This window comes from Heterodontus francisci, chromosome 5 (genome assembly GCF_036365525.1).
Source record: "Heterodontus francisci isolate sHetFra1 chromosome 5, sHetFra1.hap1, whole genome shotgun sequence".
In the NCBI taxonomy this organism is placed as follows: domain Eukaryota; kingdom Metazoa; phylum Chordata; class Chondrichthyes; order Heterodontiformes; family Heterodontidae; genus Heterodontus; species Heterodontus francisci.
The window spans coordinates 46,248,393-46,274,689 of NC_090375.1; the positions used below are offsets into that span (position 1 = coordinate 46,248,393).

Consider the following 26,297-nt stretch of genomic DNA (forward strand, 5'->3'; position numbering starts at 1 on the left):
CTGTGCTGCTGCCTTCAGTGATCTATGGACAAGTACACCAAGGTCCCTCTGGCCTTCTGTACTTCCTAGGTTCATATCATCCATTGTATATTCCCTTACCTTGTTAGTCCTCCCAAAATGCATCACCTCACATTTCTCAGGATTAAATTCCATTTGCCACTGCTCTGCCCATCTTACCAGCCCATCTATATCGTCCTGTAATCTAAGGCTTTCCTCCTCACTATTTACGACACCGATTTTCGTGTCATCTGCGAACTTACTTATCATACCTCCTATATTCACGTCTAAATCATTAATGTACACTACAAACAGCAAGGGTTCCAGCACCTATGCCTGTGGTACACCACTGGTCACAGGATTCCACTCGCAAAAACAAACCTCGACCACTACTCTATGTTTCCTGCCACTAAGCCAATTTTGGATCCAAATTTGCCAAATTGCCCTGGATCCCATGGGCTCTTACCTTCTTGACCAATCTCCCATGCGGGACCTAATCAAAAGCCTTACTGAAGTCCATGTAGACTACATCAACTGCCTTACCCTCATCTACACATCTAGTCACCTCTTCAAAAAATTCAATCAAGTTTGACACGATCTCCCCCGACAAAGCTATGCTGACTATCCTTGATTAATCCCTGCCTCTCCAAGTGGCGATTAATCTTGTCCCTCATAATTTTTTCCCTATAGTTTCCCAACCACTGATGTTAGACTCACCAGCCTGTAATTACCTGGTTTATCCCTGCTACCCTTCTTGAATAATGGTACCACATTCGCTGTCCTCCAGTCCTCTGGCACCTCTCCTGTGGCCAGAGAGGATCTGAAAATTTGTGTCACAACCTCTGCTATCACCTCCCTTGCCTCACACAACAGCCTGCTGTTCCAGATTTCTACTATCTTTTGTGTGAAAAAGTGCATCTTGACCGTCACAATTTCTGATGAAAGGTTGCAGACTTAAAACGTTAACTTCGCTTCTCTCTCCACAGATGCTGCCAGACCTGAGTATTTCCAGCATTTTTTGTTTTTGTTTCGGATTTCCAGCAACTGCAGTATTTTTCTTTTACTTTCGCATTTAATTCACTGCCACTTCTCTTCCAGGAATGCCTACCTTGAAGTTTTGCTCTTCTCTCTGATGGGATTGTCGCTTGTCTCTTTCACCTTGTTCACCTTTATTGTTTTCTATTTCCCTCCTGATGTTTGATAAGGTGTCTACTAAAATTCGTTTTCACAGCCACATCTCCTTCCTCAGTGACTGTCTCTGGCTCTGACTTATTCCACGTGGATTCCAACTGAAGTTTCATCCTTGATGTTTTGAATCCACCCAGGATTACAGGTATCTCCGAGACATACAACATTCCTCGGACTGCTGCTCTCGCCGCATCCGGAGATCCACATTCAGTGGTATGCGCCGCATTTGTACACACTGGACCTCTCTCCAGAATCACTGCCTCATCTCATCTCAAAGCTGTTCTACTCTGCAGTTTCATTTCATCCTTCGTCTTAGCCGATGCATTAATAAAACATTTTTTTTCTTCCTTTCAGGTGTTAAGGAACGCAAGCTGCAGCAGCTGGTGGGGACTAATGCCCCTCCAGATCATTCTTCCCCCATCTCTTCTGATCTGACCCCTTGCCGTGTATTCACTATACCCTCTGACTTTCCCCTCTCTGATGCTGAATGATTTATACTTTACAAAGGACTCAGTTTTATCCCCTTACGCCCCACCTGCATGAATTTTGCGCTCGACATGACGTTGAGCTCTTCTTCCGTCTCCTTCGCCTCTGTGCTCACTTCTTTGACCAGGAGTCCTGCCCCTGACCAGCGGACCCATTCACCCACCTCCAGCATTCTCCCTCCACCTGGACCCCTCCCTCTGGCCTCTTACCCGCTCTTGATCTTTTCATTGAGACCTGTCGGTGAGACATTGGCCGTCTCAATTTCTCTGCTCCCCTTACTCACTTTAACTTGTCTCCCTCTGTACTTGCTGTACTCGTTCTCTCAGGTCTACTCCCAACATTGTAATCAAATCCGCAGACAAGGGTGGTGCTGTTGTCTGGCGTACCGACCTCTACCATGCAGAGGCTGAGCACCAACTCTCAGACACTTTTTCCTACCTCCCCCTGGACCCCACCACTGAACATCAAGCTACTGTCCACAAGGCCGGCACTGACCTCATTTCCTCCAGAGATCTTCCCTCTACAGTTTCCAACCTCACAGTCCTGTAACCCCGGATAGTCGATTCTACCTCCTTCCTAAAATCCACAAACAGGACTGTCCTGGCAGACCGATCGTTTCAGCCTTTTCCTACCTCACTGAACTTATTTCTTCCTATTTTGAGTCTATTTTTTCTCTGCTGGTTCAGTCTCTTCCCACCTACATCCATGACTCTTCTGACGCCCTACGTCATTTTGACAATTTGCAGTTTCCTAGCCCTAACCGCCTCCTCTTCACTATGGACGTCCAATCTCTCTACACCTTCATCCCCCACTAGGGCAGTTTGAGGGCTCTCCGCTTCTTCCTTGAACAGAGGCCCAACCAGTCCCCATCCACCACCACCCTCCTCCGCCTGGCTGAACTTGTTCTCACATTGAACAACTTCTCCTTCAACTCCACTCACTTCCTTCAAGTAAAAAGGTGTTGCTATGAGTACCCGCATGGGTCCTAGTTATGCCTGCCTTTTTGTGGGATATGTCAAACATTCCTCATTCCAGTCCTACTCAGGACCCCTCCCCCAACTCTTCTCCATACATTAATGACTGTATCGTTGCCGTTTCCTGCTCCTGCCCTGAACTGGAAAACTTTATCAAATTGCTTCCAATTTCCACCCTTTTCTCACCTTTACATGGTCTATCTCCAACACTTCCCTTCCTCAACTTCTCTGTCTCCATCTATATTCATTATAAGCCCAACGACTGCCACAGCTACCTTGACTACACTTCTTCACACCCTGCCTCCAGTAAGGACCCCATTCCATTCTCCCAGTTTCTCTGTCTCCGATGCATCTGCTCTGATGGTGTAACCTTCCACAACAGCACCTCTGACATGTCTTCCCTTTTCCTCAACTGAGGATTCCCCCACTCAGCTGTGGTAGACAGGGCCTTCAACTGTGTCTGGCCCATTTGCCGCACTTGTGCCCTCACGCCTTCCCCTCCATCCCAGAACGCGACAGGGTACCACTTATCCTCACTTTCCACCCCACCAGCCTCCACATCCAGAGGATCATCCTCCGCCATTTCCACCACCTCCAGCGTGATGCCATCACCAAACGCATCTTCCCCTCCCCTGTCATCATTCCGAAGGGATCGTTCCCTCCGCGACATCCTGGTCCACTCCTCCATTACCCCCAATACCTCATCCCCTTCCCATGCAATCGCAGGAGGTGTAATGCATGCCCTTCTACCTCCTCTCTCCTCACTATCCAAGGCCCCAAACATTCCTTTCAGGCGAAGCAGCGATTTAGTTGTACTTCTTTCAATTTAGTATACTGTACTCGCTGCTCGCAATGCGGTTTCCTCTACACTGGGGAGACCAAATGCAGATTGGGTGACTGCTTTGCTGAATACCTCCACTCAGTCCAAAAGCATGACCCCGAGCTTCCAGTTGCTTGCCATTTCAACACTCCCCCCTACTCTCATACCAACGTTTCTGTTTGGCCTGTTCCAGTGAACATCAACGCAAGCTAGAGGAGCAGCACCTGATCTTTCGATTAGGCACTATACAGCCTTGCCGGCTGAACACGGAGTTCAATAACTTCAGAGCATGACTGGCCTTTTAAAAAATATTTTGTTTTTTAACCACGTGCCTGCTTTTCACGTCATCAGAGCTGGCTCATTATTCCGCTATTAACAGTCTCTCTGGACTAATGCTTTGTCTTTCACCACATGCATTAACACATGCTTTGACTTTGTCCCAGGACAGCTTTGTTATTTAATTTCCCTCTGCCCTATCAAACACCTTCCCCTTTGTTCTCTCCCCCACTTGCTTAAAACCTAATTCTTTTCTAATCTTTGCCGGTTCTGATGAAAGGTCACAGACCTGAAACGTTAACTTTGCTTCTCTCTCCACAGATGCTGTCAGACTGCTGAGTATTTCCAGCATTTTTTGTTTTTGTTTCAGATTTCCAGCATCTGCAGTATTTTGCTTTTATCATCTTGATTTTACTCCTGAATTGCATGGCTCTAATTTTGCAATTATACTCCCTTGTTCTGGATTCTCCACAAGAAATTCTTCTTCTGTATCTACCCTATTAAATTTCTCTATCATTTAAATACCACTCAATCACCAATACTGAAGGGAATACAAGCCATACTATGCAAGCTGGCCTCAATTTAACCCTTTAAGCCCTGGTAACATTCTGATGACCCTGCACTGCACCAAAGCTTTCTGAGACACAGCGTCAAAACTAGAGTATTCAAGATGGGGTCTATACAACCAAAGCATAAACCTCTTTCTTTTGCATTCTGGCCCCCTTGACTTAAAAGCCAACATTATATTAGCCGTTCCGAAGAAGGGTCACTGACCCGAAACGTTAACTCTGCTTCTCTTTCCACAGATGCTGCCAGACCTGCTGAGTGATTCCAGCATTTCTTGTTTTTGTTTCAGACTTCCAGCATCCGCAGTATTTTGCTTTTATTATATTAGCCTTTTTGTACCTATCCACTAGCTTTTAGTGATTTGTGTGCATAAACATTAAATCTCTTCACTCCACCACAGTTCCTAGTTTCTCAGCAAGAAAATGTATTCTTCTGGGATCCTAAATGGATGACAGATTTCAATGTGGAGAACTATCTGCCACAGTTTTGCAAATGCCATCTACCATAGTTTTACCTGCTCACTTATCTGTTTATGTTCCTTTGTAACTCCCTGCTGCCATCTGCACTACTTACTGTAACTTAACTACAAACTTCGATATTCAACTTTCAATTCCCAACCACCAGTGCTGTGATCAAAAGTGCCTCCGAGTAGGTGTCAGCAAGAGTCTGCAGTAAGCCAACTGGCCTTTTCACAGCTAAGCTGTTACATTCAGACTGACAGATCATAGAAGATACTAGTTGGGAAACAAGAAATGCCACAAAGTATAACTCTTAACATTGTAAAAACTTTACTTAAACCAAAATCTTCACTCATGCTCCAAAAGAGAAAGAATCAGCACATATAAAGTGTGGGAAATCAGCTATTCTAGGTTTACATTTTTTAAACACTATACTGAACATAAAGGAAAGAACACACACCATATCCTAGCTGCAAATTAAAAATCTGACATTCAACAGCATTACCATCACTGAATCCCCCACAATCGACCTCCTGGGGGTTTACCATTGACCAGAAGCTTAACTGGACCAGCCAATAAATCCTGTGGCTACAAGAGAAGGAATTCTGCAGCAAGTAACTTACCTCCTGACTTCAAAGACGATCCACCATTTACAAGGCATAAGTCAGGAGTGTGATGGAATATTCCCCACTTGCCCGGCTGAGTGCAATTCCAACAGCACTCAAGAAGCTAGACACCACCCAGTGTTCAAGAAACGTCCTTGCCTGTTTGTGAAGGAGACACTGAGACGAGGATGCTTTGGTGGAAATTGTTTATTGCTTGCCACAGAGTTTACTTCTGCTCTCCAAACAACACCCACAGCCAGTGCTGGCTGGCTCTTTATATATACACATTTGAATACGATTAACTAATTGACACCCAACACCTGTTCACCCTATTATCTTGAACTACCAGGTATTTATCATCCTGTAACAGAACTTCAGACCCTAATAGATTCCACTTTTTTCTTTAAATTTAGTTTAATTTAGAGATACAGCACTGAAACAGGCCCTTCGGCCCACCGAGTCTGTGCCGACCATCAACCACCCATTTATACTAATCCTACACTAATTCCATATTCCTACCACATCCCCACCTGTCCCTATATTTCCCTACCACCTACCTATACTAGGGGAAATTGCTAATGGCCAATTTACCTATCAACCTGCAAGTCTTTTGGCATGTGGGAGGAAACCGGAGCACCCGGAGAAAACCCACGCAGACACAGGGAGAACTTGCAAACTCCACACAGGCAGTACCCAGAATTGAACCCGGGTCGCTGGAGCTGTGAGGCTGCGGTGCTAACCACTGCGCCGCCCATATATTGTTACGACCAGGTGAGAAAGGTGTCTATGGGTGCCTTGCATCCTTCACCTGGTCTTACAGGGTTTAATTTTAAACACATCATGTTTTGAGCTCACCCTTGGTAAATACTTGTTCACTGCTTTCCAATTATAAGGCAAAGAAATGAACACAAACAAGTTTTCTTAGGTTTAAAGAAGAAAGGTGAAATTTATTAAAACTTAAACTAAAAACTCTAATTTGGTTAACGCCTACGGATACACGCCGCACCCACGCTAGCATGCGTACGCGATACACACATGCAAATAGAGACAGAAAAGAGAAGAAATAAAGTGGAAAAGCTTGACGCAACATCTGAAGAGTTTTGTGTTACGGGTCTTTGAGATCACTGTATCGTCGTTGTTTGTAGGTGGATCTTGCTTTTTGTTGGGGCCCAGTATTCTTCTTAAACCTCGTTCACTGTAGTGGAGACTTTTCTCTCTTGGGGTTCATATGTCTTCAATGGATTTTGAAGCAGGTGAGAAAGAGATGGGAGCAGACAGGAGAGGTTGTGGTGAGCCAGCCACGAGAGGTCTTTTCCGTCCAGGAGCAAATTATTTTCAAACACTCTCTCTACAATTTAAAACTCCCCAAGTTGGCCAGCAGGGTAGTCACGTGGCTATGGTATTGGGTGGGTCAGGGGATGGCTCCTTTGTTGCAAACAGTGTCTGTTAATATGCAAAAATGTTCTTCCAGCCAGGGGCCTGAAACCCCTTGTAATAGGCCTTCGCTTCTTCCCAGCAACAATTTGAAATTTAATGTTCGTGTGACGAAATTAATGCGTCTCATTCTTGGCAGGTGGGGGCCTGCAGGACAATATATATATATATATGTATAAGAAATAAAAAAAGAAAATAATGATACATTTTTCTGTATCTTACATTATTTATTAACTTTCAACAGCACCAGCCATTAACATGCTATAAGGTCCCCCCTTTAAAAAACATGTTTAAAGAAAAAAGCGATCTTATCATAACAAATGTCCATATTTTCCTAACTTATCATAACACAAGACTGCCCTCTTCGACGACATCCAACAAGCACCTATCTTCGTAAAAGAATCTGACAACTGATGACTTGTGTCAACCCATTTTATTTTGGAAATTTCTTTTCTTTCCAACATTTCTTTAATACACGAGATCAATCCACAACCTCTTTTCCGTGACACTTTTTGTCGAATGGACATTGTCCCAGAGAGAATGGTTATCTATGTAGCATTAAACTTTTCTCCAATTGCCCCTTATATGAGAATTCCTTTAAAATACTCGATAAATACATGCGCACATCTATCGCTTCTATCAGTGCAAGTGTCTCAGCAGTTAAGGTGCTTTAACTATCTTCTTTATTTTCTTCAATTCCCAGGCTAACTGACAACATGTATAATTCTTCCCATCAAAAATATAATGAAATCTACTGCGCTCGAATAACCATGAGGTGTCACTAAAAATGACTAATTTCATTTCTTCTGGGTCACCCAATGCTGGAAACTTGAGTGTACATTTGTCAAAACTCAGTCTCTTCAATCTCTTATTTGCTTTCATCACCTCCCCAACAGTAGCATGTTTCAGCATGGTTCTCAATTCTAACACATCATAACAAGCATCTGGCCTAGTTTGTGTTCAGTCCAACTGCCCGATTAAGCTCCTTAAATGATCTTCTTCTTTGGCCTCCTTATCTTGAGAGACAATGGGTAAGCGCCTGGAGGTGGGTCAGTGGTGTGTGGAGCAGCGCCTAGAGTGGCTATAAAGGCCAATTCTAGAGTGACAGGCTCTTCCACAGGTGCTGCAGAAAAATTTGATTGTCGGGGCTGTTACACAGTTGGCTCTTCCCTTGCGCCTCTGTCTTTTTTCCTGCCAACTGCTAAGTCTCTTCGACTTGCCACACTTTAGCCCCCTCTTAACTGGTCTACTTCTTCCTTAGTTGCAGAGTCTTCCTTTTGTGAGGATTTGGCCCTATTTATGGGATCTTATTAACATTCTCTAGGTAAGACTGTTGATTTAGGGTTACTCCCAACTTAGTCTGCCTAATATTTAACCCGATATATTTAAAAACTCCAGAAGCCTGACTTCCAATTTTAAATTCCTACAGAACGTTATCTGACACAAATTTCTCAAATGCCTTAGATACTCCCCACAGAAAATCGTCCACATGCATCAAGAAAATGCCTGCTTGTTTTTCTTCACAGTACCAATAAAACATTGCCAGATCCACCTTTAGTTGAATACAACCAGCTTTTAGTAGGGCGGACCCAACTGAAAAATACCACACCCTGGCTGCATCATTTAGCCCATAAACACACTTGTTTCGCTTCCATAATTTCCCTTCTATATCTCCAGCTTCTTTTGGTGGCTTTAAAAATACTTCCCTTTGAAATTTCTCCCCTTGCAAAAATGCTGCTTTGATGGCAATGAACTTGTATTCCCATGAGTGTGTCGCTAAAAGGGCTAAGAAAATCCTCAAACTTGCTTTTCCTGCTGCTGGGGAGTCCACTCTTAATTCTTGGTCACCTAGTCGTTCCTCAAATCCACAATCTATAAGTCTGGCCTTTGCTTTATACATACCATCGGGAAGTACTTTCTCTGTACAGATCCATCTACGGGACACTGCTAGTTGTCCTCTATCTGGTACCTCCATATATACGCCAAACGCGCTCCAACTGTCAAGCTCTTTTTGCTTGGCATCCTTTATGGATTTACTATCTAACTTGTTTGTAGCCACTAGAGCTTCTGTATCGTAAGGGCTCCTACTTCTGGTGGTGCCCCTCGCCTGCTCCCTGGTCCTTGCTCTCGTGAAGCCACATCCCCTACTAGACTTCCTATCCCTTTCTGGATTACTACTACTTGACCTGTCCCTCTTACAACCAGACCGCCTTTCTCAAGTTCGTGACCTTTTCCTTGGACTATGATCATCTTCAGGTCCACTGTCTGAACTTACACAACATTGTTTGGTCTTCCACATTTTCACTTCCTTCTGCCAATCTATAGGTCTGATATCCTGTCCCTTGTCTTGCATATTCAGCCAATGTTTGTATTTCCATGTGGCCTTTCCTGCCCTTATTATGGTGGCTTCCCTCCATTCATTAGTCCCTTCTGGCATATATGTCACTCTAGTCCCAACTTTCAGTAGTTGACCTTTGGGATAAATGGCCTCATCAGGATCTTCCCTATTACTTGGTTCACTCGCAGTCAGCCCATTATCCGCCACAATCTGTTGCTCACAAAGGTCCGACATACATGCATGTGAAGTACATGGTGCATCATCAGTGTTCAACAGTTGTTCGGATTCTGTCAATGTATAATCAGTGCCAATAAGCCGCGAGGAATGGACTTCAATAGTTTGGTTGCCATGTTGCAAAATCACCATTTTCCCATCAGTACCTATAACTGTGCAAGTAACATTTGCGCCACACAAGTGCCAGGCAATGACCATTTCCAACAAGAGAGAATCTAACCATGTCCCCTTGACATTCAACAGCATTACCATCGCTGAATCCCCCACTATCAACATCCTAGGGTTACCATTGACCAGAAACTGAACTGGAGTAGCCATATAAATACCATGGCTACAAGAGCAGGTCAGAGGCTAGGAATCCTGAGGCGAGTAACTCACCTCCTGACTCCCCAAAGCCTGTCCACCATCTACAAGGCACAAGTCAGGAGTGTGATGGAATACTCTCCACTTGCCTGGATGGGTGCAGCTCCAACAACACTCAAGAATCTCGACACCATCCAGGACAAAGCAGCCTGATTGAATGGCACCCCATCCACAAACATTCACTCCCTCCACCACCGACGCACAGTGGCAGCAGCGTGTACCATCTACAAGATGCATTGCAGCAATGCACCAAGGCTCCTTAGACAGCACCTTCCAAACCCGCGACCTCTACCAACTGGAAGAACAAGGGCAGCAAATACATGGGAACACCACCACCTGCAAGTTCCCCTCCAAGTCACACACCATCCTGACTTGGAACTATATCGCCGTTCCTTCACTGTCGCTGGGTCAAAATCCTGGAACTCCCTTCCTAACAGCACTGTGGGTATACCTACCCCAAATGGACTGCAGCGGTTCAAGAAGGCAGCTCACCATCACCTTCTCAAGAGCAATTAGGGATGGGCAATAAATGTTGGCCTGGCCAGCGTCGCCCACATCCCATGAATGAATTAAAAAAACTTTTCCTGAGCCTCTCCATTCTTTATTCCCTTCTCTTTTGTAATACACCATATCCCCGGTATCAAAATTCTTTTCTGATGGCCTGATCCGATATCTCAAAGCTCTCCTGATTTTTTTCTGAAACCTCCGCCTTAATAAATGCTCTTCTCCCTGCATGCATGGCATTCAAATGTTCCACAAAAATTGAACTAATTGTAGTCCCCTCTAAAACCGGGTGATGATCCCACATTACCAAAGATATTCATGACAACTGCTCTGTATACTTGAATTTTGGTGAGATGCATAGTGAATGGTTTCTCCAGACACACTTCAAGAGGCCGTCAAAGGAGCTATTGGCCTTGGACATTTGATTGTCTATGTTCTTGTTAACAGTGGCATCATTTGAGATAATGCTACCTAGACAGGTAAACTGTTCTACTGCATTAAGGTTGCTGCTGTCAATGCTGATCTGTAGTGGATTGTAATTTCTTCGCAGCCATGGTTGGTATAGCATTTGTTTTCTTTAGACTAATAGTAAGGTCAAAGGTATTAGCTGCCTCAGAGAAACAGTTTACAATGAGCTGCAAGAGTATATTTCTATCATCTACTGTTTTTGTTTGAGGCATCTCATGCATATCTACATTTTTTCTTCCTAATGTTTTTTGCCTTGGCTGCAGTAAACAAACCTCTTGATTTACTAGGATGTTGCCTGGTATGGAGGGAAGGTCTTACGAGGAAAGGCTGAGGGACTTGAGGTTGTTTTCGTTGGAGAGAAGGAGGAGGAGAGGTGACTTAATAGAGACATATAAAATAATCAGAGGGTTAGCTAGGGTGGATAGTGAGAGTCATTTTCCTCGGATGGTGATGGCAAACACGAGGGGACATAGCTTGAAGTTGAGGGGTGATAGATATAGGACAGATGTCAGAGGTAGTTTCTTTACTCAGAGAGTAGTAGGGGCATGGAACGCCCTGCCTGCAACAGTAGTAGACTCGCCAACTTTAAGGGCATTTAAGTGGTCATTGGATAGACATATGGATGAAAATGGAATAGTGTAGGTCAGATGGTTTCACAGGTCGGCGCAACATCGAGGGCCGAAGGGCCTGTACTGCGCTGTAATGTTCTAATTCTAATTCTAATTCGCGGATTCCTGCCAGAAACTAATTGATAGGGGCTGTAGTCCCCAACCATTTGTAGCGTGTTTTTCACATGTACTGCCCACGCCAGAGCAATAGTCAATTTACAATTTGGTTGGTCAGCTAACATTTTTCGAAGCATTTCGTCAATCACGGCATGATTTCTCTCACAAATCCCATTACTAAAAGGACTTTCTGCTGTCGTGTGCATTGCACATACTCCTGAACTCATCATTGGCAAATTCTCCTCCATTGTCAGTTATTCCTGGGCTTCATCCTTCTGCCATAATTGCCCAATTCCTGCCATCTCTTATAGCTGCCAAAGAGTTTTTCATTCATTTCGTGTGTGTTTCTCCTTTTGTACTGATGTTTGGGCCCCATAATTGAACGGCTTCAAAATGCCGCTAGCATCGTATCCTCCACCTTCGGCGTCACCGTTGAAGAGCTCATCTGCGCCATGAAAGCAACCGGAAAGGAATGTTTTGTCCAAAAATTTTTTTTTAGGGCATCAGACATCTGATCAAACAGCTTACCTTTTTCTTTGAATCTAACTCCGGTTAATACCAAGTGACTATCCATGTTCGATACCCTAGCACAAGCCAACAATTTGAATACAAGTACTGATCTAGGAATTTCCAAGCAGAATCGCTGCAACCTTGCATATAGTCAGTTAAACTCCATAATATATTCTTCTATGGAAGAACCATACATTTTTCTAAATTTATCAAAGTCCGACCATGCCTCAGGCACTCAATAAGTCATCTTTTATATAGATTTTATCCATAAATTTCAAGAGTTTGTCCAAACCTTCCTCATTGTCCAAACAATGAGCCTCTAGCTCCGAGAACACTTTGCCCCTGATCTTGCTTCTGGCGGGAAGTGAAAGTGCAAGGGCTATTCCTTGCTTCCTTTTTGTTAAGACGTAACCCATGCCACAGATCAACTTCATTCTTCCATTGATCGTAAGGTGTGACTTCACAAAACAGCTGTGATAAATCATATCCCAATACCTTACACTTGGTTTCAGTCACCTTCAAAAAAAAAACCCTCCAAATACAGCCTTCTCAACAACAACAAAAAACTCCAATTCTAATCTCCTGTCTGAAAACAAATCTTCGCCTCCAATCTTCACTTTCAGGCAACAATCCTCTGATACCAATGTTAGAGAAACGTCCTTGCCTGTTTGTGAAGAAGACACTGAGACTAGAATGCTTTGATGGAAATTGTTTATTGCTTGTGTCTTGAAGACCCCCGCCTACCAAGAATGAGGCTTATTAATTTTGTCATATAAACATTAATTTTAAACTGTTGCTGGAGTGAAGAAATGACTTGTTTAAGGAGATCACCAGTCTTTTGGCTGGAGGACATTTGTATACTGAGACACAGTGTTTGGAGAGACAAAAGATTCACTGATTCAATTAACAGAGATTGGGCTGGGCAATGGCGATCCACATCTTGTCAGGATAAGGAACAACACTCCACCCCACCCCCACCGAGCGCTTTGGAATCCACGAACGCAGGAGTTTGTTAAAAAAGCGAGTCACATGACTAACCTGCTGGTCCAGGCTTTATGAACTAGACACAGGACAGTTTGAAGACAGACTGCAGATTGCAACTGAACCTGGAAGAAGACAGCCTCCCTCCTGGCTAGCTCTCTCTCGAATCTCTGGACCCACTGAAGTCGCTTAAACCTCGAGAGAGAAAAGGCTCCTACATCGAAACAAGTTAAAGCCTGCACTGGGCCCCAACGAATAGCAAGACTTACCGGCAACCAAAAACTCCACATTGAACTCAAAGGACTGTAATTACAACCCAGCTATTGCCTCAAACTTTTCCCTTTTATTCTTTCTACTTTTTCTATTTCTATCTGCGTGTGTTTATTGTGTATGCATGCTAGCATGGTCGTGTTGCGTACTCGTAGTCGTTAACCGAATTAGAGCTCAAGGTTAATAAACTTTCACCTTTCTTGTTTAAGTCTAAGAAAACCTGTCTGATTTGATTTCTTTGCCGTACAACCGGAAAGCAGTGAACAAGGATTCACTGAGGCGGGGGGGAGCTGACACCCAATACCTGTTCACTTATCTTGAACTACCAGGTATTTATCATCTATTAACAGAACTTCAGACCCTAACACCACAGCAAAGCAGCCCGTGATTGGCACCCCATTCACCACCTGCGCACTCTACCATCTACAAGATTTACTGCAGCAACCCACCAAGGCACCTTTGATAGCAAACCTGCAACCTCTACCACTTAGAAAGAACAAGGGCAGGAGGCACGTGGGAGCACCACCAGCTGCAAATTCCTCTCCAAGTCACACAATAAATGCTGGCCTTGCTAGCAATGCCTACATCCCATGAAAGATTAGGCCAATGATGCCTCAACTTCTGCATCTTGCATACGCCCCACCTTCTTTTCACAGTTGCTTCATCCAGGCCCAAATCACTGACATTAATGTTATGGTAGCTGGGAATACTGTGGGTTGGAGATGAGATTTCGAATTTCAAGATTTTAAGCTCTGTCCCAGCCCTTTCCTGCTCATTGGGGGAGAAGAGGATTTAAAATCAAGGCTATAATGCTTAAACTCAAAAGACTTAACAAAACTTACTTTTTTTCTGACAGTTCAGAAAATCACCCAAGACTCTCGAATGAAATGTACTGATTTTAAATTTGCCCTAAGGTACAGGTACCCACTATGCTCCAGTACACTTAAAATAACCATGCAGTTGTATTTCCTTCTTCAGCAGTCAGGTTCAGTAGTGTTATACAACTTCTACACAATTGAAAAATCACAACTGCTGGCTTTGGTTGTTCACGCCGCCATGGGATTCTCAACCTATTATCCCAAAGGTACAGACACATCTCACATATTTCCCTTTTGTGAAGTGCAGGCTTTGATTCTTTGCCAAGTACACTGTAGCCTTGAGCTTACTATAGGGGTTTCAATTAATTTAACGCGTGTTGCAATAAGAATTAGCCAGCGACACCCACATTCCAAGAATAAAAGGTATGACAAATATTTGATATCTGCAATTCCCATCCCCTTCTAGAAACAGAAATATGCAAGTTGCCTCCACAGCAAATCTGCATAAAAAAAACTTAAATAAAAGTTTGGAAACCTCTGCTTTATGTGGGCACCCTTGCAAATACTGACATGCTACTAGGCACACCTGCAAATACTAACGCATTCCCAGGGTTTCCTTGTCCTAAGTTCTGAAAGACAAAGTCAGCCAACCAAAGGAAAGAGTTTTTTTTTCCTATATAGTATCAGAATTAACATGCCAATAGTGAACAATTAAGGAAATAAACAGAATCTTATGACCTCATGGGCCCATTTGTTTTTCAAAAGGTGTGGAGTTTTTAAAAGCTTAAAAACATTGGGTGGTTCAAATTAATGTCAACACTTAAGCTATACAGAAAATCCAAGATGTCACAAAAATTTCTAGGTCTTACACAAACTTGTTTCAACATCAAAAAGATTACATTTTATATTGAACATATTACAACAGTCCATTCAGTGCATTGGTAGCTTTATAAAGTAGGCATTTTTAACCTTTGGAATAAAATTCAGCTATAGGTTTCTTTAGTGTCGACTAAAGTGAAAAATATATCGATGTTTGTAAATATTTAGTCAGTTAATTCAGGGCATAACCTTAGTACCACTGAACAGTTGAACTGTTGTGTAAAAAGCTGTTCAGGAAACTGTATAAAACCATACCATCTCAACAACAACATATATTGATATAGCACCTTTAATGCAATAAAATATTCCAAGGTGCTTCACGGGAGCATTATCAAACAAAATATGACAGAGCTACGTATGAAATATCAGATCAGATGACCAAAAGGTTGGGTAAAGAGGTAGGCTTTAAGGAGTGTCTTAAAGGAGGAAAGCAAAGTAGAGGGGCAGGGAGGTGTAGGGAAAGAATTCCAGAGCTTAGGGCCTAGGCAATTAAAGGCACGGTCACCAATGATAGAGCATTTAAAATCAAGAAAGCTCATGAGACCAGAATTAGACGTGGCCAGCTAGCTCAGAGTTGTGAGGCTGGAAGAGATTACAAAGATAGGAAGGGGCAAGATCATGCAGGGATTTGAAAATAAGGATAAGAATTTTAAAGTCAAGACATGCCTGACCGGAAGCCAATGTAAGTCGGTGAGTACAGGAGTGAAAAGGACACGGGCAGCAAAGTATTAGATGACCACAAGTTTACAGAAATTAGAACATGAGAGACCAGCCAGGAGCGCACTGGAATAGTCAAGTCTAGAGGTAACAAAGACATGAATGAGGGTTTCAGCAGCAGTTGAGCTGAGGCAGGGGCAAAGTTAGGTGATGTTATGGAGGTGGAAAAAGGTAGTCTTAGTGATGGCAGGAATACATGGGCGGAAACTCAGCTCAGGGTCAAATATGACACCAAGGGTGCAAACAGTTTGATTTAGTCTCAGACCGCTACCAGGGAGAGGGATAGCAGTTTGGAGCAGGCGCCAAAAATAAACTCCAATAATTTCCCACCAAATTTTAACATAGCCTTCAGGGGTAAAATGTTCAGTAACCAGAGAGGTACAGATATTAAAACAAAAGCCACAAATTTAAATATAGATTCAATGCCTTGAACAGTACGTCATATCTGGACATGACGTGCATTCTACCTAGCTCAGACAACATTTTTTGCCAAGCATCATTTAACTGTCCAGCAGGGATTATCTAAAATATCTTTCAGCTTTATAAAATGCGAGAACTACACAGCAAGTCCACGAACACCTGAAAGAGAAAGTCAAGTAGATGTTCTGATGAACCATCCCACCCAAAACATTACACTCAAGATGTTTCTGTGGAACAGAATCAACTTTGTGAATTCTGGTTTTAAAGTACTGGATCATGCCCAAACTGGTTGGCTTGTTGACAGCTAGAATTTTTTTTTTTTTTTAAGATCAAGTGTTTCAACACTGCTCTTGTTCTTTCCAACTAATTGTTCAGTTCCACAAATACAATTACAGCAATTCTTAAAAATGTCTCAGTTTTTATACTGCTGTGACTAATGGTTAAATTCCAAATTTAGCAACCAAATCAAAATATGCAATTTTCATTAATTTGCAGACAAAAAGTATGAACAAAAATTACAAGTTTGAATAATCACTTACTGCGATTCTACAATAGTACACTGAGTTAATTTTTTGAAGCTCTCAAACTCTATAGTGAGTATACATCAAACATTAGTACAAACAGAAAGTGCTGGAAATACTCAGCAGGTCAGGCAGCATCTGTGGAGAGAAAAGCAAAATTAACGTTTCAGGTCTGTGACCTTTCATCTGACCAGGGTAAGGGTATTGAAAGAATTATTAGAACTAAAACTGACAAGTCCCCAGGTCCTGATGGACTTCATCCTAGGGTCTGAAAAGAAGTGGCTGCTGAGATAGTAGATGCATTGGTTTTAATTTTCCAAAATTCCCTAGATTCTGGAAAGGTCCCATCAGATTGGAAAATAGTGGATGTGACTCCTCTATTCAAGAAAGGAGGGAGACAGAAAGCAGGAAACTACAGGCTGATTAGCTTAACTTCTTTCAGAGGAAAAATGCTGTAATCTATTATCAAGGAGGTCATAGCAGGGCACTTAGAAAATCTCAATGTAATGAGGCAGAGTCAACGTGGTTTTATGAAAGGGAAATCATGTTTGACTAATTTATTGGAGTTCTTTGATGAACTAAAACAACATGGATCTGCTGTACTTAGATTTCCAGAAGACATTTGACAATGTGCCACATCAAAGGTTACTCAGCAAAATAAGAGCTCATGGCGTTGGGGGTAACATTTTGGCATGGATAGAGGATTGAGTAGCCAACAGAAAACAGAGAGTAGGCATAAATGGGTAATTTTCTGGTTGGCAAGATGTGACGAGTGGAGTGCCACAGGGATCAGCACTGGGACCTCAATTACTTACCATTTATATCAAAGACTTGCTTGAAGGGACTGAATGCATGGTTGCTAAATTTGCTGATAACACGAAGAAAGTTGTGAAGTTGTGAAGAGGTCATAACCTATATCCCTTTGCAGACTCCTGAAGTGAGCGGGAAAAAATATGGCAAATTAAGTATGTGGGAAAATGTGACGTGAGCTTGCTTTGTTGGATGATAATTTTTTTTAATCCACTGACTTAAGTTCTGAATTTATATATATATATTTTTTTAAAGACATTTAAAAAAGAACAGATAAAAAAGATGACTTTGCTGGCAGCATAGGATCGCCACCAAGTTTGCAACATTGTATCCTACATTGCAAGGCTTGCGCATAGGGAGACAAAATGGCTGCTCATTCCCCAGCAAGAACCAAGACCCAGGAAGTTTAAGGGAACTAGCGGTTCTTTTTAGCAAGAAAGAAATACTGCTAACTGCTATGTTTGAATCACTGAGTGACTGTCAAGTGACAAGCCTCTCCCCATCTGTGGCTTTAAGCTTGTGTCTTTCTGCAGCAGAGAAGGGAGAAGCTTCTGGACTCTTGACATGTACAGACCCAAGTGGGGGTCTCTCTCTCTCCATTCCAGCTTGAAAGTTTCAAATCCTGCTTGTTGACGGACCACCTTTGCATTCTCCTGCTATAATCAGAAACCCTGTTGGAAGAAATCATCCACATCGCTGTCTCCAAGAGACCCACCGAACCAGTCATCTACCTCTTCACACTAAAAGTCTCAGGACTACCGAATTCAGCTAGAAGCCAGCCGAATCACCAAACCCCACAGTCTGTGTACCCTTTTCTTTCTCTGGACTCTAACTCAGCCAATCTAACTTTCCCCTCTCTGTAACCTATTTGTGTGTGTAAACCTCGAGAGTGTGCGTGTGAGAGTGAAAGTTGAAGTGTAGTTTTATTATTTTCATTCGTTAATTTAAGTACAGTAAAGTTAACCTCTTTCTTTGTTAAACTCAAGAAAACCTATCCGATTGGTTCTTGTAATGATCATAGCAAGTAAATAATCAAACATCTACTGAACTGGTCAGTACATCTGCTTTAAGAAAGAATTAAACCTGTTGTGGTCAAACAAGACAAGGGAAGCCCTTCGACCCCTCCTCACTTGACCATAATAATGTGAACTTATCCACTTTGGCAGCAAGAACAATAAAGCACGATATTATTTAAATGGAGAGAGATTGCAATACCAGATCTGAGGTACATAGGGATCTGGATGTCCTGGTACATGAATCACAAAAGGTTGGTATGCAGATACAGCAAGTGATTAGGAAGGCAAATGGTATGTTGTCATTTATTGCAAGGGAAATGGAATATAAAAGTAGGGATGTTTTGCTACAGTTGTATAGGGCATTGGGGAGACCCCATCTGGAGTACTGTGTACAATTTCGGTCTCATTTAAGAAAGGATATAAATGCGTTAGAGGCAGTTCAGAGAAGGTACACTCGACTGATACATGGGATGGCGGGGTGGGGGGCGGTTGGTGGGGGCTTATCTAATGAAGAAAGGTTGTACAGGTTGGGTCTGTATCCACTGGAGTTTAGAAGAATGACAGGTGATATTACTGAAACATATAAGATCCTATGGAGTCTTGACAGGGTGGACGCTGAAAGGATGCTTCCCCTTGTGGGAGAGACTAGAACTGTGGACATAGTTTAAAAATAAGAAGTTGGCCACTTAAGTCAGAGTTGAGGAGAAATTTTTTCTCCGAGGATTGAGTCTTTGCAACATTCTTCCCCAACCAAGGCTACGAGCCAAATGCTGGAAAATGGGATGGAATAGTTAGGTGCTTGATGGCCGGCACAGACACGATGGGCCAAAGGGCCTGTTTCTGTGCTGTATAACTCTATGACTCTCAACAACAGTGGAAGCAGGGCCTTTGAATATTTTTGTAAGATAGAGGTAGATAAACGCTTAAATAACAAGGCAGTCAAAGGATTTCGGGGGTTGGCGGGAAAGTGGAGTTGAGGCCACCATCAGATCAGCCATAACTGAGGGGCCGAATGGCCTGCAACTGCTCCTAATTCATATGTTCGTATATGAATAAATACGTGAACACATGGAATCAGCAAAATAATCCTCTAAAAAAATCCCATAACCAATTATAATATTTTTCTAACAGGTAATATAACATGCAGAATTGGATAGGAACTCACAATGCACTCTTCCCTTCCCAAACCAGGAGTACGAAACCAAGTGTAGCATGCCCATAACTGCTGCTCTAGCTAACTTACACTGTGGGCTGGATTTTGTTGTGCCAGCAGGTGGGAGGGTACACCACCTCAGCCATTTGGAAGCCCCATAGTGCAATTTAACAGCGCTCGGGCACTGAACAGCCAGATGCTGGGAACCCTGTCCCTTTAAAGATGGGATCCGCCTCTAAGATCTGCTGGCCAATCAGAAGGCCAGCAGCTCAGTAGCATTGGCGTTGCCACCAGGTCACTGCTGGTATTACAAGAGGTCTTGGACTCAGGCCCAGCGTGGAGGCCAGACCCAAGGTGAGTGAGGCGGGTCGCCAGGGCCAGACCGGCAGGCCCGACGAGCGGAGGGGGTGGAAGGTAGGTGTTTAGTGCAAGGGGATGAGGGTTCACATGAGTGGAGTATTTCCGGCGGGGGACCTCCATTGCCCACGGAGGAAGCCCCCCAAGCCCGCAGGGAGGCAGTGGCGGCAGGAAGAGGCCCTTAAGGGCCTCAATTGGACTCTAGGCAGGAAGGCAGTCATCGGCCTATCCTGCACCAACTAAATTCCAGTGCGACAGGAAGGCGATGAGCCCTCTGCTCCCTGTCGCAATTATATGCCCCCCCCGCCCAACCTCCAATTGTGTCTCGAGGGGGGTGGGGGGCATTAAATTCAGCCTTGTGAATCTAACTCTTGTTTATTGTCTCTAATTACTCAGTGAAATTCAAAAATATGAATAGCTTATGAATGTACTCAATAAGGTTCCTTACCTTAGGGAATTGCTTTACAGGAATTAACACTTTTTGAGCCAACTTCATGTTTTTGTTACTAACCACATCCACAAACTTCTCTTCATCACTGCCCTCTCCTGCCTCTATTTTGTTTATTTCTGCAAAGAAAAAACAAACATGGAAGATCATTATAGGCATGTACTCAAACATTTGACTGGCCTTAGAGCCTTTCAACATCTATGCATACACACCCACAAGCAATAACAGAAAATGAAAAAAAAGCACCTGAATTAATTAGTACATTTGGATCACCGTTTCCGGCTTAAAAATCAAACTGATTGCATTAAACCTTCCTCTGCTGATTGGTTGTAAAGCTTCAATGCAAAATGGATTTGTACAACATTAATCTGGAATCGAATAGGCAGCATGTGCCTAGTGAACAAACTGGCTCTGATTTGTCAGTAAACTGGCGATCTCCCACAGAGCAGCATAGTGTGCGTAAATTAACACACTGGTAGAAGAAAGTTTTGAATTTACATTTTTTGCAATTCTTTTCGGATGTGGACTTCAATGGCAAGGCCAGCATTCGTTGCCCATCCATATTTGCCCTTGACAATTGAATGCCTTGCTAGGTCATTTCAGGGGCAAGTAAGTAAGAGGCAACCACATTGTGGGTCTGGAGTCACATGTAGGCCAGACAAGATAAGAATAGCAGATTTCCTTCCTTAAAGGATATCAATGAATCAGATTGATTTTTAGAACAATTGATGTTAGTAATGGTGCCATGAAACTGAGACGAGCTTTAAATTTTAGATTTTTATTAATTAATTGAATTTAAATTCCGTGTTGAGATTTGAACTCGTGTCCCCAGTGGGCCTCTGGATTACTAGTGTCATGACCCAGTGAGAAAGGGGTTTAGGTTCCCTCACAGCCTTCACCTGGTCTTACCATAACAGAGTTTAATTTTAAACACACCTTTTTTTTTAGCTCCCCCTTAGTGAATCCTTCTTCACTAACTTCCAATTATAAGGCAAAGAAACTAGCCAAAGAGATTTTCTTCGGTTTAAAGAAAAGAGGTTTTCTTCGGTTTAAAGAAAAAAGGTTGAACTTTATTAAACTTAAACTCCAATTCAGTTAATGCCTATGGATATGTGTCGTGCCCACGCTGGCATGCATACACGATACACACATGCAGGTAGAGACAGAAAAGAGCCAAAAAAGTAAAGTGGAAAAGTTTGAGTCAATATCTGAAGTTGGTTTTGGTTACTGTTCTTTAAGCTCACTGTAAAGTCCTTGATTGTAGGTAGGTCTTGCTTTTCGTTGGGGCCCAATATTCTTCTTAAACCTTGTTCGATGTAGGAGACTTTTCTCCCTTGAAGTTCATGTGTCCTCAGTGGGTCCAGAGGCTTGTGAGAAAGAGTTGGGAGCAGACAGGAGAGGTCTTCTCACTCCAGGAGCAAACATTCTTTTTGAGTTCAAAATCTCTGTGGCCAGTTCCAAACACCCTAGGCCAGCCAGCTAATCATGTGACCAGCTGGTTTAACCAGTCCTGGCTTTTGTGGATTGTATCACCTTAGCAGTCTCTGGAATGCTCTTGCTTATACCTTCACTGTCTGGTGATCAAAATCCATTGTGGGTTGTATGTGTCAAGGAGTGGTCCTTTTGTCTCCACAAGCATGGTCTATTAGTATGCAAATATTTTTCAGCTAAGTGTCTGGCAGCCCTTGTAACAGGCTTCTCTTCTTCCCAGCAAGTTTAGGATCAATGTCCATATGATAAAATTAATAATCCTCATTCTTGGCAGGCGGGGGCATGCATGACACCTCCACACCCAGCAGAATGAAATGCGATTTGAGAAAAGCGCATTTCATTAAAAAAGGTTGAGAGCGAAAATATAAGATACAGGAAAAAGCATGCATCTCTCTCTCTCTCTCTCTCTCTAAATCGTTCACATTCATTCATAAATCCTGAGACTTATTACAGCCTGTCTTTTGTTGGTAGCAGTGTTGCTTTAAACTGCCCTTTTTTGGCTTCCCAATAAACATGTACTTCTTTGGGGAGGTTTTTCTTCAGTTTGTCCATTTCTATGACTGCCTAGGGTGTCTTTGAGATGGTTAGATTTGTCAGGCAAGCCCCCCACCTGCCAAGAATGAGGAACAGTAATTTCGCCACATGAAGGTTGATTTTAAACAGTTGTTGGTGGAGAAAGAACTTGCTTTAAAAAAAAATTGAGACTTTGGCTGGACAGACATTAGCATATCCACAGACGGAACTTCAAAAAACAAAGGGGTGATTCCCTGCTCTAATTTAGCCCACAATGGACTTTTGATTACCAGACGTTGAAGGTGAAAAGGCTAGCATTCCAGGTTAACTGTTAAGAAGGCCAAATACACAAACAGACATGGTTGGACCGGTTTAGTCACATGGCTGGCTGACTGTTGGAGCTTTTTGAATTTGAACTTCCAACAAGGAATTTGAACTCAGAAAGCACTTTTCTCCTGGACTGAGAAGACCTCTCTCCTATCTGCTCTCATCTCACTCTCACCAGTTTCGGAAACCATTGAAGACGCATGAACCCCAAGAGAGAAAAGTCTCCTACAGTGAACGAGGTTTAAGAAGAATACTGGGCCCCACTGAAAAGCAAGACTACTTACAAAAGGGCTAGAATGAGCTCGAAGCACAGTAAACAAGAAACTCAACTCTTCTGATATTGCCTTAAACCTCTCTACTTTATTTTTCTTCTGTTTTCTGTCTCTATTTGCATGTGTTTGTATCGCATGTGCATACTAGCATGGGCGCGTCGTATATCCGTAGGGGTTAACCCTATTAGAGTTTAAGGTTTAATTAATTTCACTTTTCTTCTTTAAACCTAAGAAAGCCTGTTTATGCTCATTTCTTTGCCTTATAATTGGAAAGTGGTGAACAAGGATTCACCAAAGTGGGAGCTCAAAACAAAGTGTGTTTAAAAATCAAACCCTGTTACAGTAAGATCAGATGAAGACAGTAAAAGACCCCTAAGACACCTTTCTCACCTGGCTGTCATACATTTAATTAGCCCCAAGTTGGAATTTTTTTTTCCCAGGAGAGTCAGTAGCAGGTGGGTCTATCCTGAACTCTCTTTCAGTGCTTTGCTGAGTCATGCAAAGGCTTTTGACTTCAGGGGATGGGTGGTTCTCTTTTTTTCGGACTGTGGGGGAGGATTCTTTGCTAATCTCCCCTTTGTCCTCTGGGACACTCTTACCTGCAGGTATTTGTGCAGACTCTACTGCACTCTCCTGTAGCACTTTGACTAGGTGAGGGCATCACACTTAGTTTCTCTGCCCCCTAGGGGTCTTTGTCTCTGCAGGTTCCTGTAAATACTGTTAGCAACTCTGGTGGGGTGCTTCTAGTGTCTGCATTTACATAGGAGAATGTGGGGTCTAACTTTGTATATTTTTTTTTTAAGAGGTTGGCTGATCAAACTGTAGGGATTTTCATCTAGGATTCCTCCTGGACCTTTAACCTGCCCTCTTGGTCACCTTTGGCCCCTTTCCTTTCTAACCTGCCTGTCCCCTTTGTTCTCAGCAGGGGGCCCTTACAATTCACCAGCCCTCAGCTGGAGGGTCCACCTAACACCAGTACAGGACTTAGGGGTGCAGGTTTCACTGTAGGTTGGGGTTTCTCCTCAACCTGGCACATGTGGCAACTCCAGCAATACTCCTCCACATCTTTGTGGAGTTTTAGCCAATCAAACTGCTGTCTTATGCGGGCTTTGGTCTTTCGTATATCGGCACGTACAGCCACTGTAGTCTCATGGGCCCTTTTTAATAGTTCTTTCCAGTACCTCTATGGCACCACTAACTAGTTAAATATTGTCCACTCCTTGCTCTCAGGTCTGGGAGGAGAACTCTATTTTCTCATCAGTACCTCATTCTTTAAATAGTCGCAATCAGGGACTCCCTCTGCTTCACTTTCAGACTGGCCAGCCTGTGCTAACTCTCTCAATACTGGGTCAGCTCGCTGAGTCTCAGCTAGGGAAATTTTATTTAATTAATTCTCTGGGTCTTCTCACTTTCCAAAGAAAGTCTCAGATAGACAGACCTCATGGTCATCTGCCTGCAATGCCAATTCAGTCTCCTCTGGGGGACTTGGTTTGATCATGGCCTCACTCATTACACATTCATGGAAACTGCAGGGCACCATCTCCTGCCACTGCCCTGTCTCTCTGACCTCCTGCGGTCTTTCTTTCACTACTGGGGGGGCTATCACCTTCACCCCCTCCAGATCATTACCTTGGAGCAGGACAACCCCGTCTACAGGCAAACTAGGAACAATCCCTTCAGTCACCGGTCCCGAAACTAGGTCGCACTCCAGGTGCATCCAGTGTACAGGTACAGGCATACATCCAATATCATTCATCACCATTTTGGTGTTCACTGTAGTCTCTGGGGGAAAAGGTCAGGCCTTTTCCCAGTAAAAGGGATCTAGTGGCCCCGGTGTCTGAGAATTACTAGGGGCTTGCCTGGCCCACTCGAAGGGTATGGGGTTACTTTCCCTTCAGACACAAAACCCTGATAACCTTCAGGGATTCTATTAACTTTTCCTGCACTTGCAGTAGTAAACTTCCTTGGTTGCACTCTTACTGCAATTAAAGCTACAGCTTGCTCTGTTGTGCTCTCCTCCAGGATTCCTTCTTCACTGAGCGGATGTGCCCTGATTAACCCTACAGGGGTTCCCTTTAGTTTCTAGCAGTCAGCTTTTAGATGACCTCCCCTGTTACAACGGAAGCACAAAGGTCTCCGGGTCTCACTCCTGCTCACAGCGCCTTCCTTTTTGGCTAGAGGAGGGCCCCTGTGTATCCTGCTTTTCTTTCTCTCCCAGGACTGTGTGGGCTCCTATTGCCTTCCCACCCTTGGTCCTTTTAGGATTTGTGCGGATGACTAGGAGAGGTTCTCCCTGGGAAGCCGACTTATAAATTAAAGCCAACCCATCAGCAATAACGGCTGTTTGCTGGTCTCTCTGAACCCGCTGCTCCTCTACATGTGTCTTTATGGAGAGTGTGAGAGAGTGTTTAAATTCCTCTAACAGAATTACTTTTGAGATTCTCATAGCTGAGCTGTACTTTATGAGCCCTCAGCCATTGGTCAAAAGCCAGCAGCTTACTTCTTTCAAACTCCAGATAAGTTTGATTAGCTTCCTTCTTGAGGGTTCTAAACTTTTGGCGATAGGCTTCCGGTACTACTTCATATGCCACGAGGATAGCATTTTTTGTCAGTACATAATTTGATGAACTCTCATCTGGCAATAGGGAATAAACCTCATGGGCTTTTCCAGTTAGCCTGCTTTGTAATAAAAGAGGCCAGGTCTGAACTGGCCATTTTCGCTGCCTTGCCAGTTTCTCAAAGGGCACAAAAAACACTTCCACATCTTCATCATTGAATTTTGGGATTATTTGAGATAGTTTTAACAATTTTGTACCCAGCCTTGAATTACGCTCCTCCATATTGACCATGCTTTCACTGGGTTACTCTGTTCCCCACCCCCAGTTAACTCAACTTCAGCTCTCTTTCTTCACATTCTTTCTGGAAGGTTCTCCCTCCTACCTCTCTTTCTTCACATTCCTTCTGAAAGGTTCTTTCTTTCTCTCCTGTCTCGCCCATTCACTTTCCCTGTCTTCTAATTCAAGTTTCCTTTGCTCCAATTGTATCTTTGCTAGCACCCGTACAGTGATCCCACACTGCTCAGCCATTTTTCTCAACTCCTCCACAGACAGTGCTTTTAACTTATCCCAATTTACTTCACCCTGGCTTGGGGAGCTACTAGCTTCAGTTGCAGGCATGTTAGTATTCAAGCACACACAACCACAAGAAAACCTGTACTGAAATCTTGCTCTTTTTGATTGGTAACCATTTGGCTTCCCACTTCCAATTTCTCTAGTTTGTCTGTGGATAAAATCCAGGATGGTAGCCCCCAAATTTCTGTTACGACCCGGTGAGAAAGCGGTCTAGGTTCCCTCAAAG

General features: G+C 43.3%; 1 protein-coding gene across 2 annotated transcripts in view; it reads right to left on the bottom strand.

Moving 5' to 3' along the window:
- The window catches only part of LOC137369818 (KH domain-containing, RNA-binding, signal transduction-associated protein 3-like), a 327,473-nt gene that overhangs the window by 170,180 nt on the left and 130,996 nt on the right, over window positions 1-26,297 (bottom strand). For both annotated transcript variants that reach the window (XR_010975020.1, XM_068031372.1), the window contains exon 2: window positions 20,338-20,456. Coding sequence is in view for 1 of the 2 variants with exons in the window: in XM_068031372.1 (XP_067887473.1) it covers window positions 20,338-20,456 (119 nt within the window). In the remaining variant the exon portion in view is untranslated. The remainder of the gene's footprint in view (window positions 1-20,337; window positions 20,457-26,297) is intronic.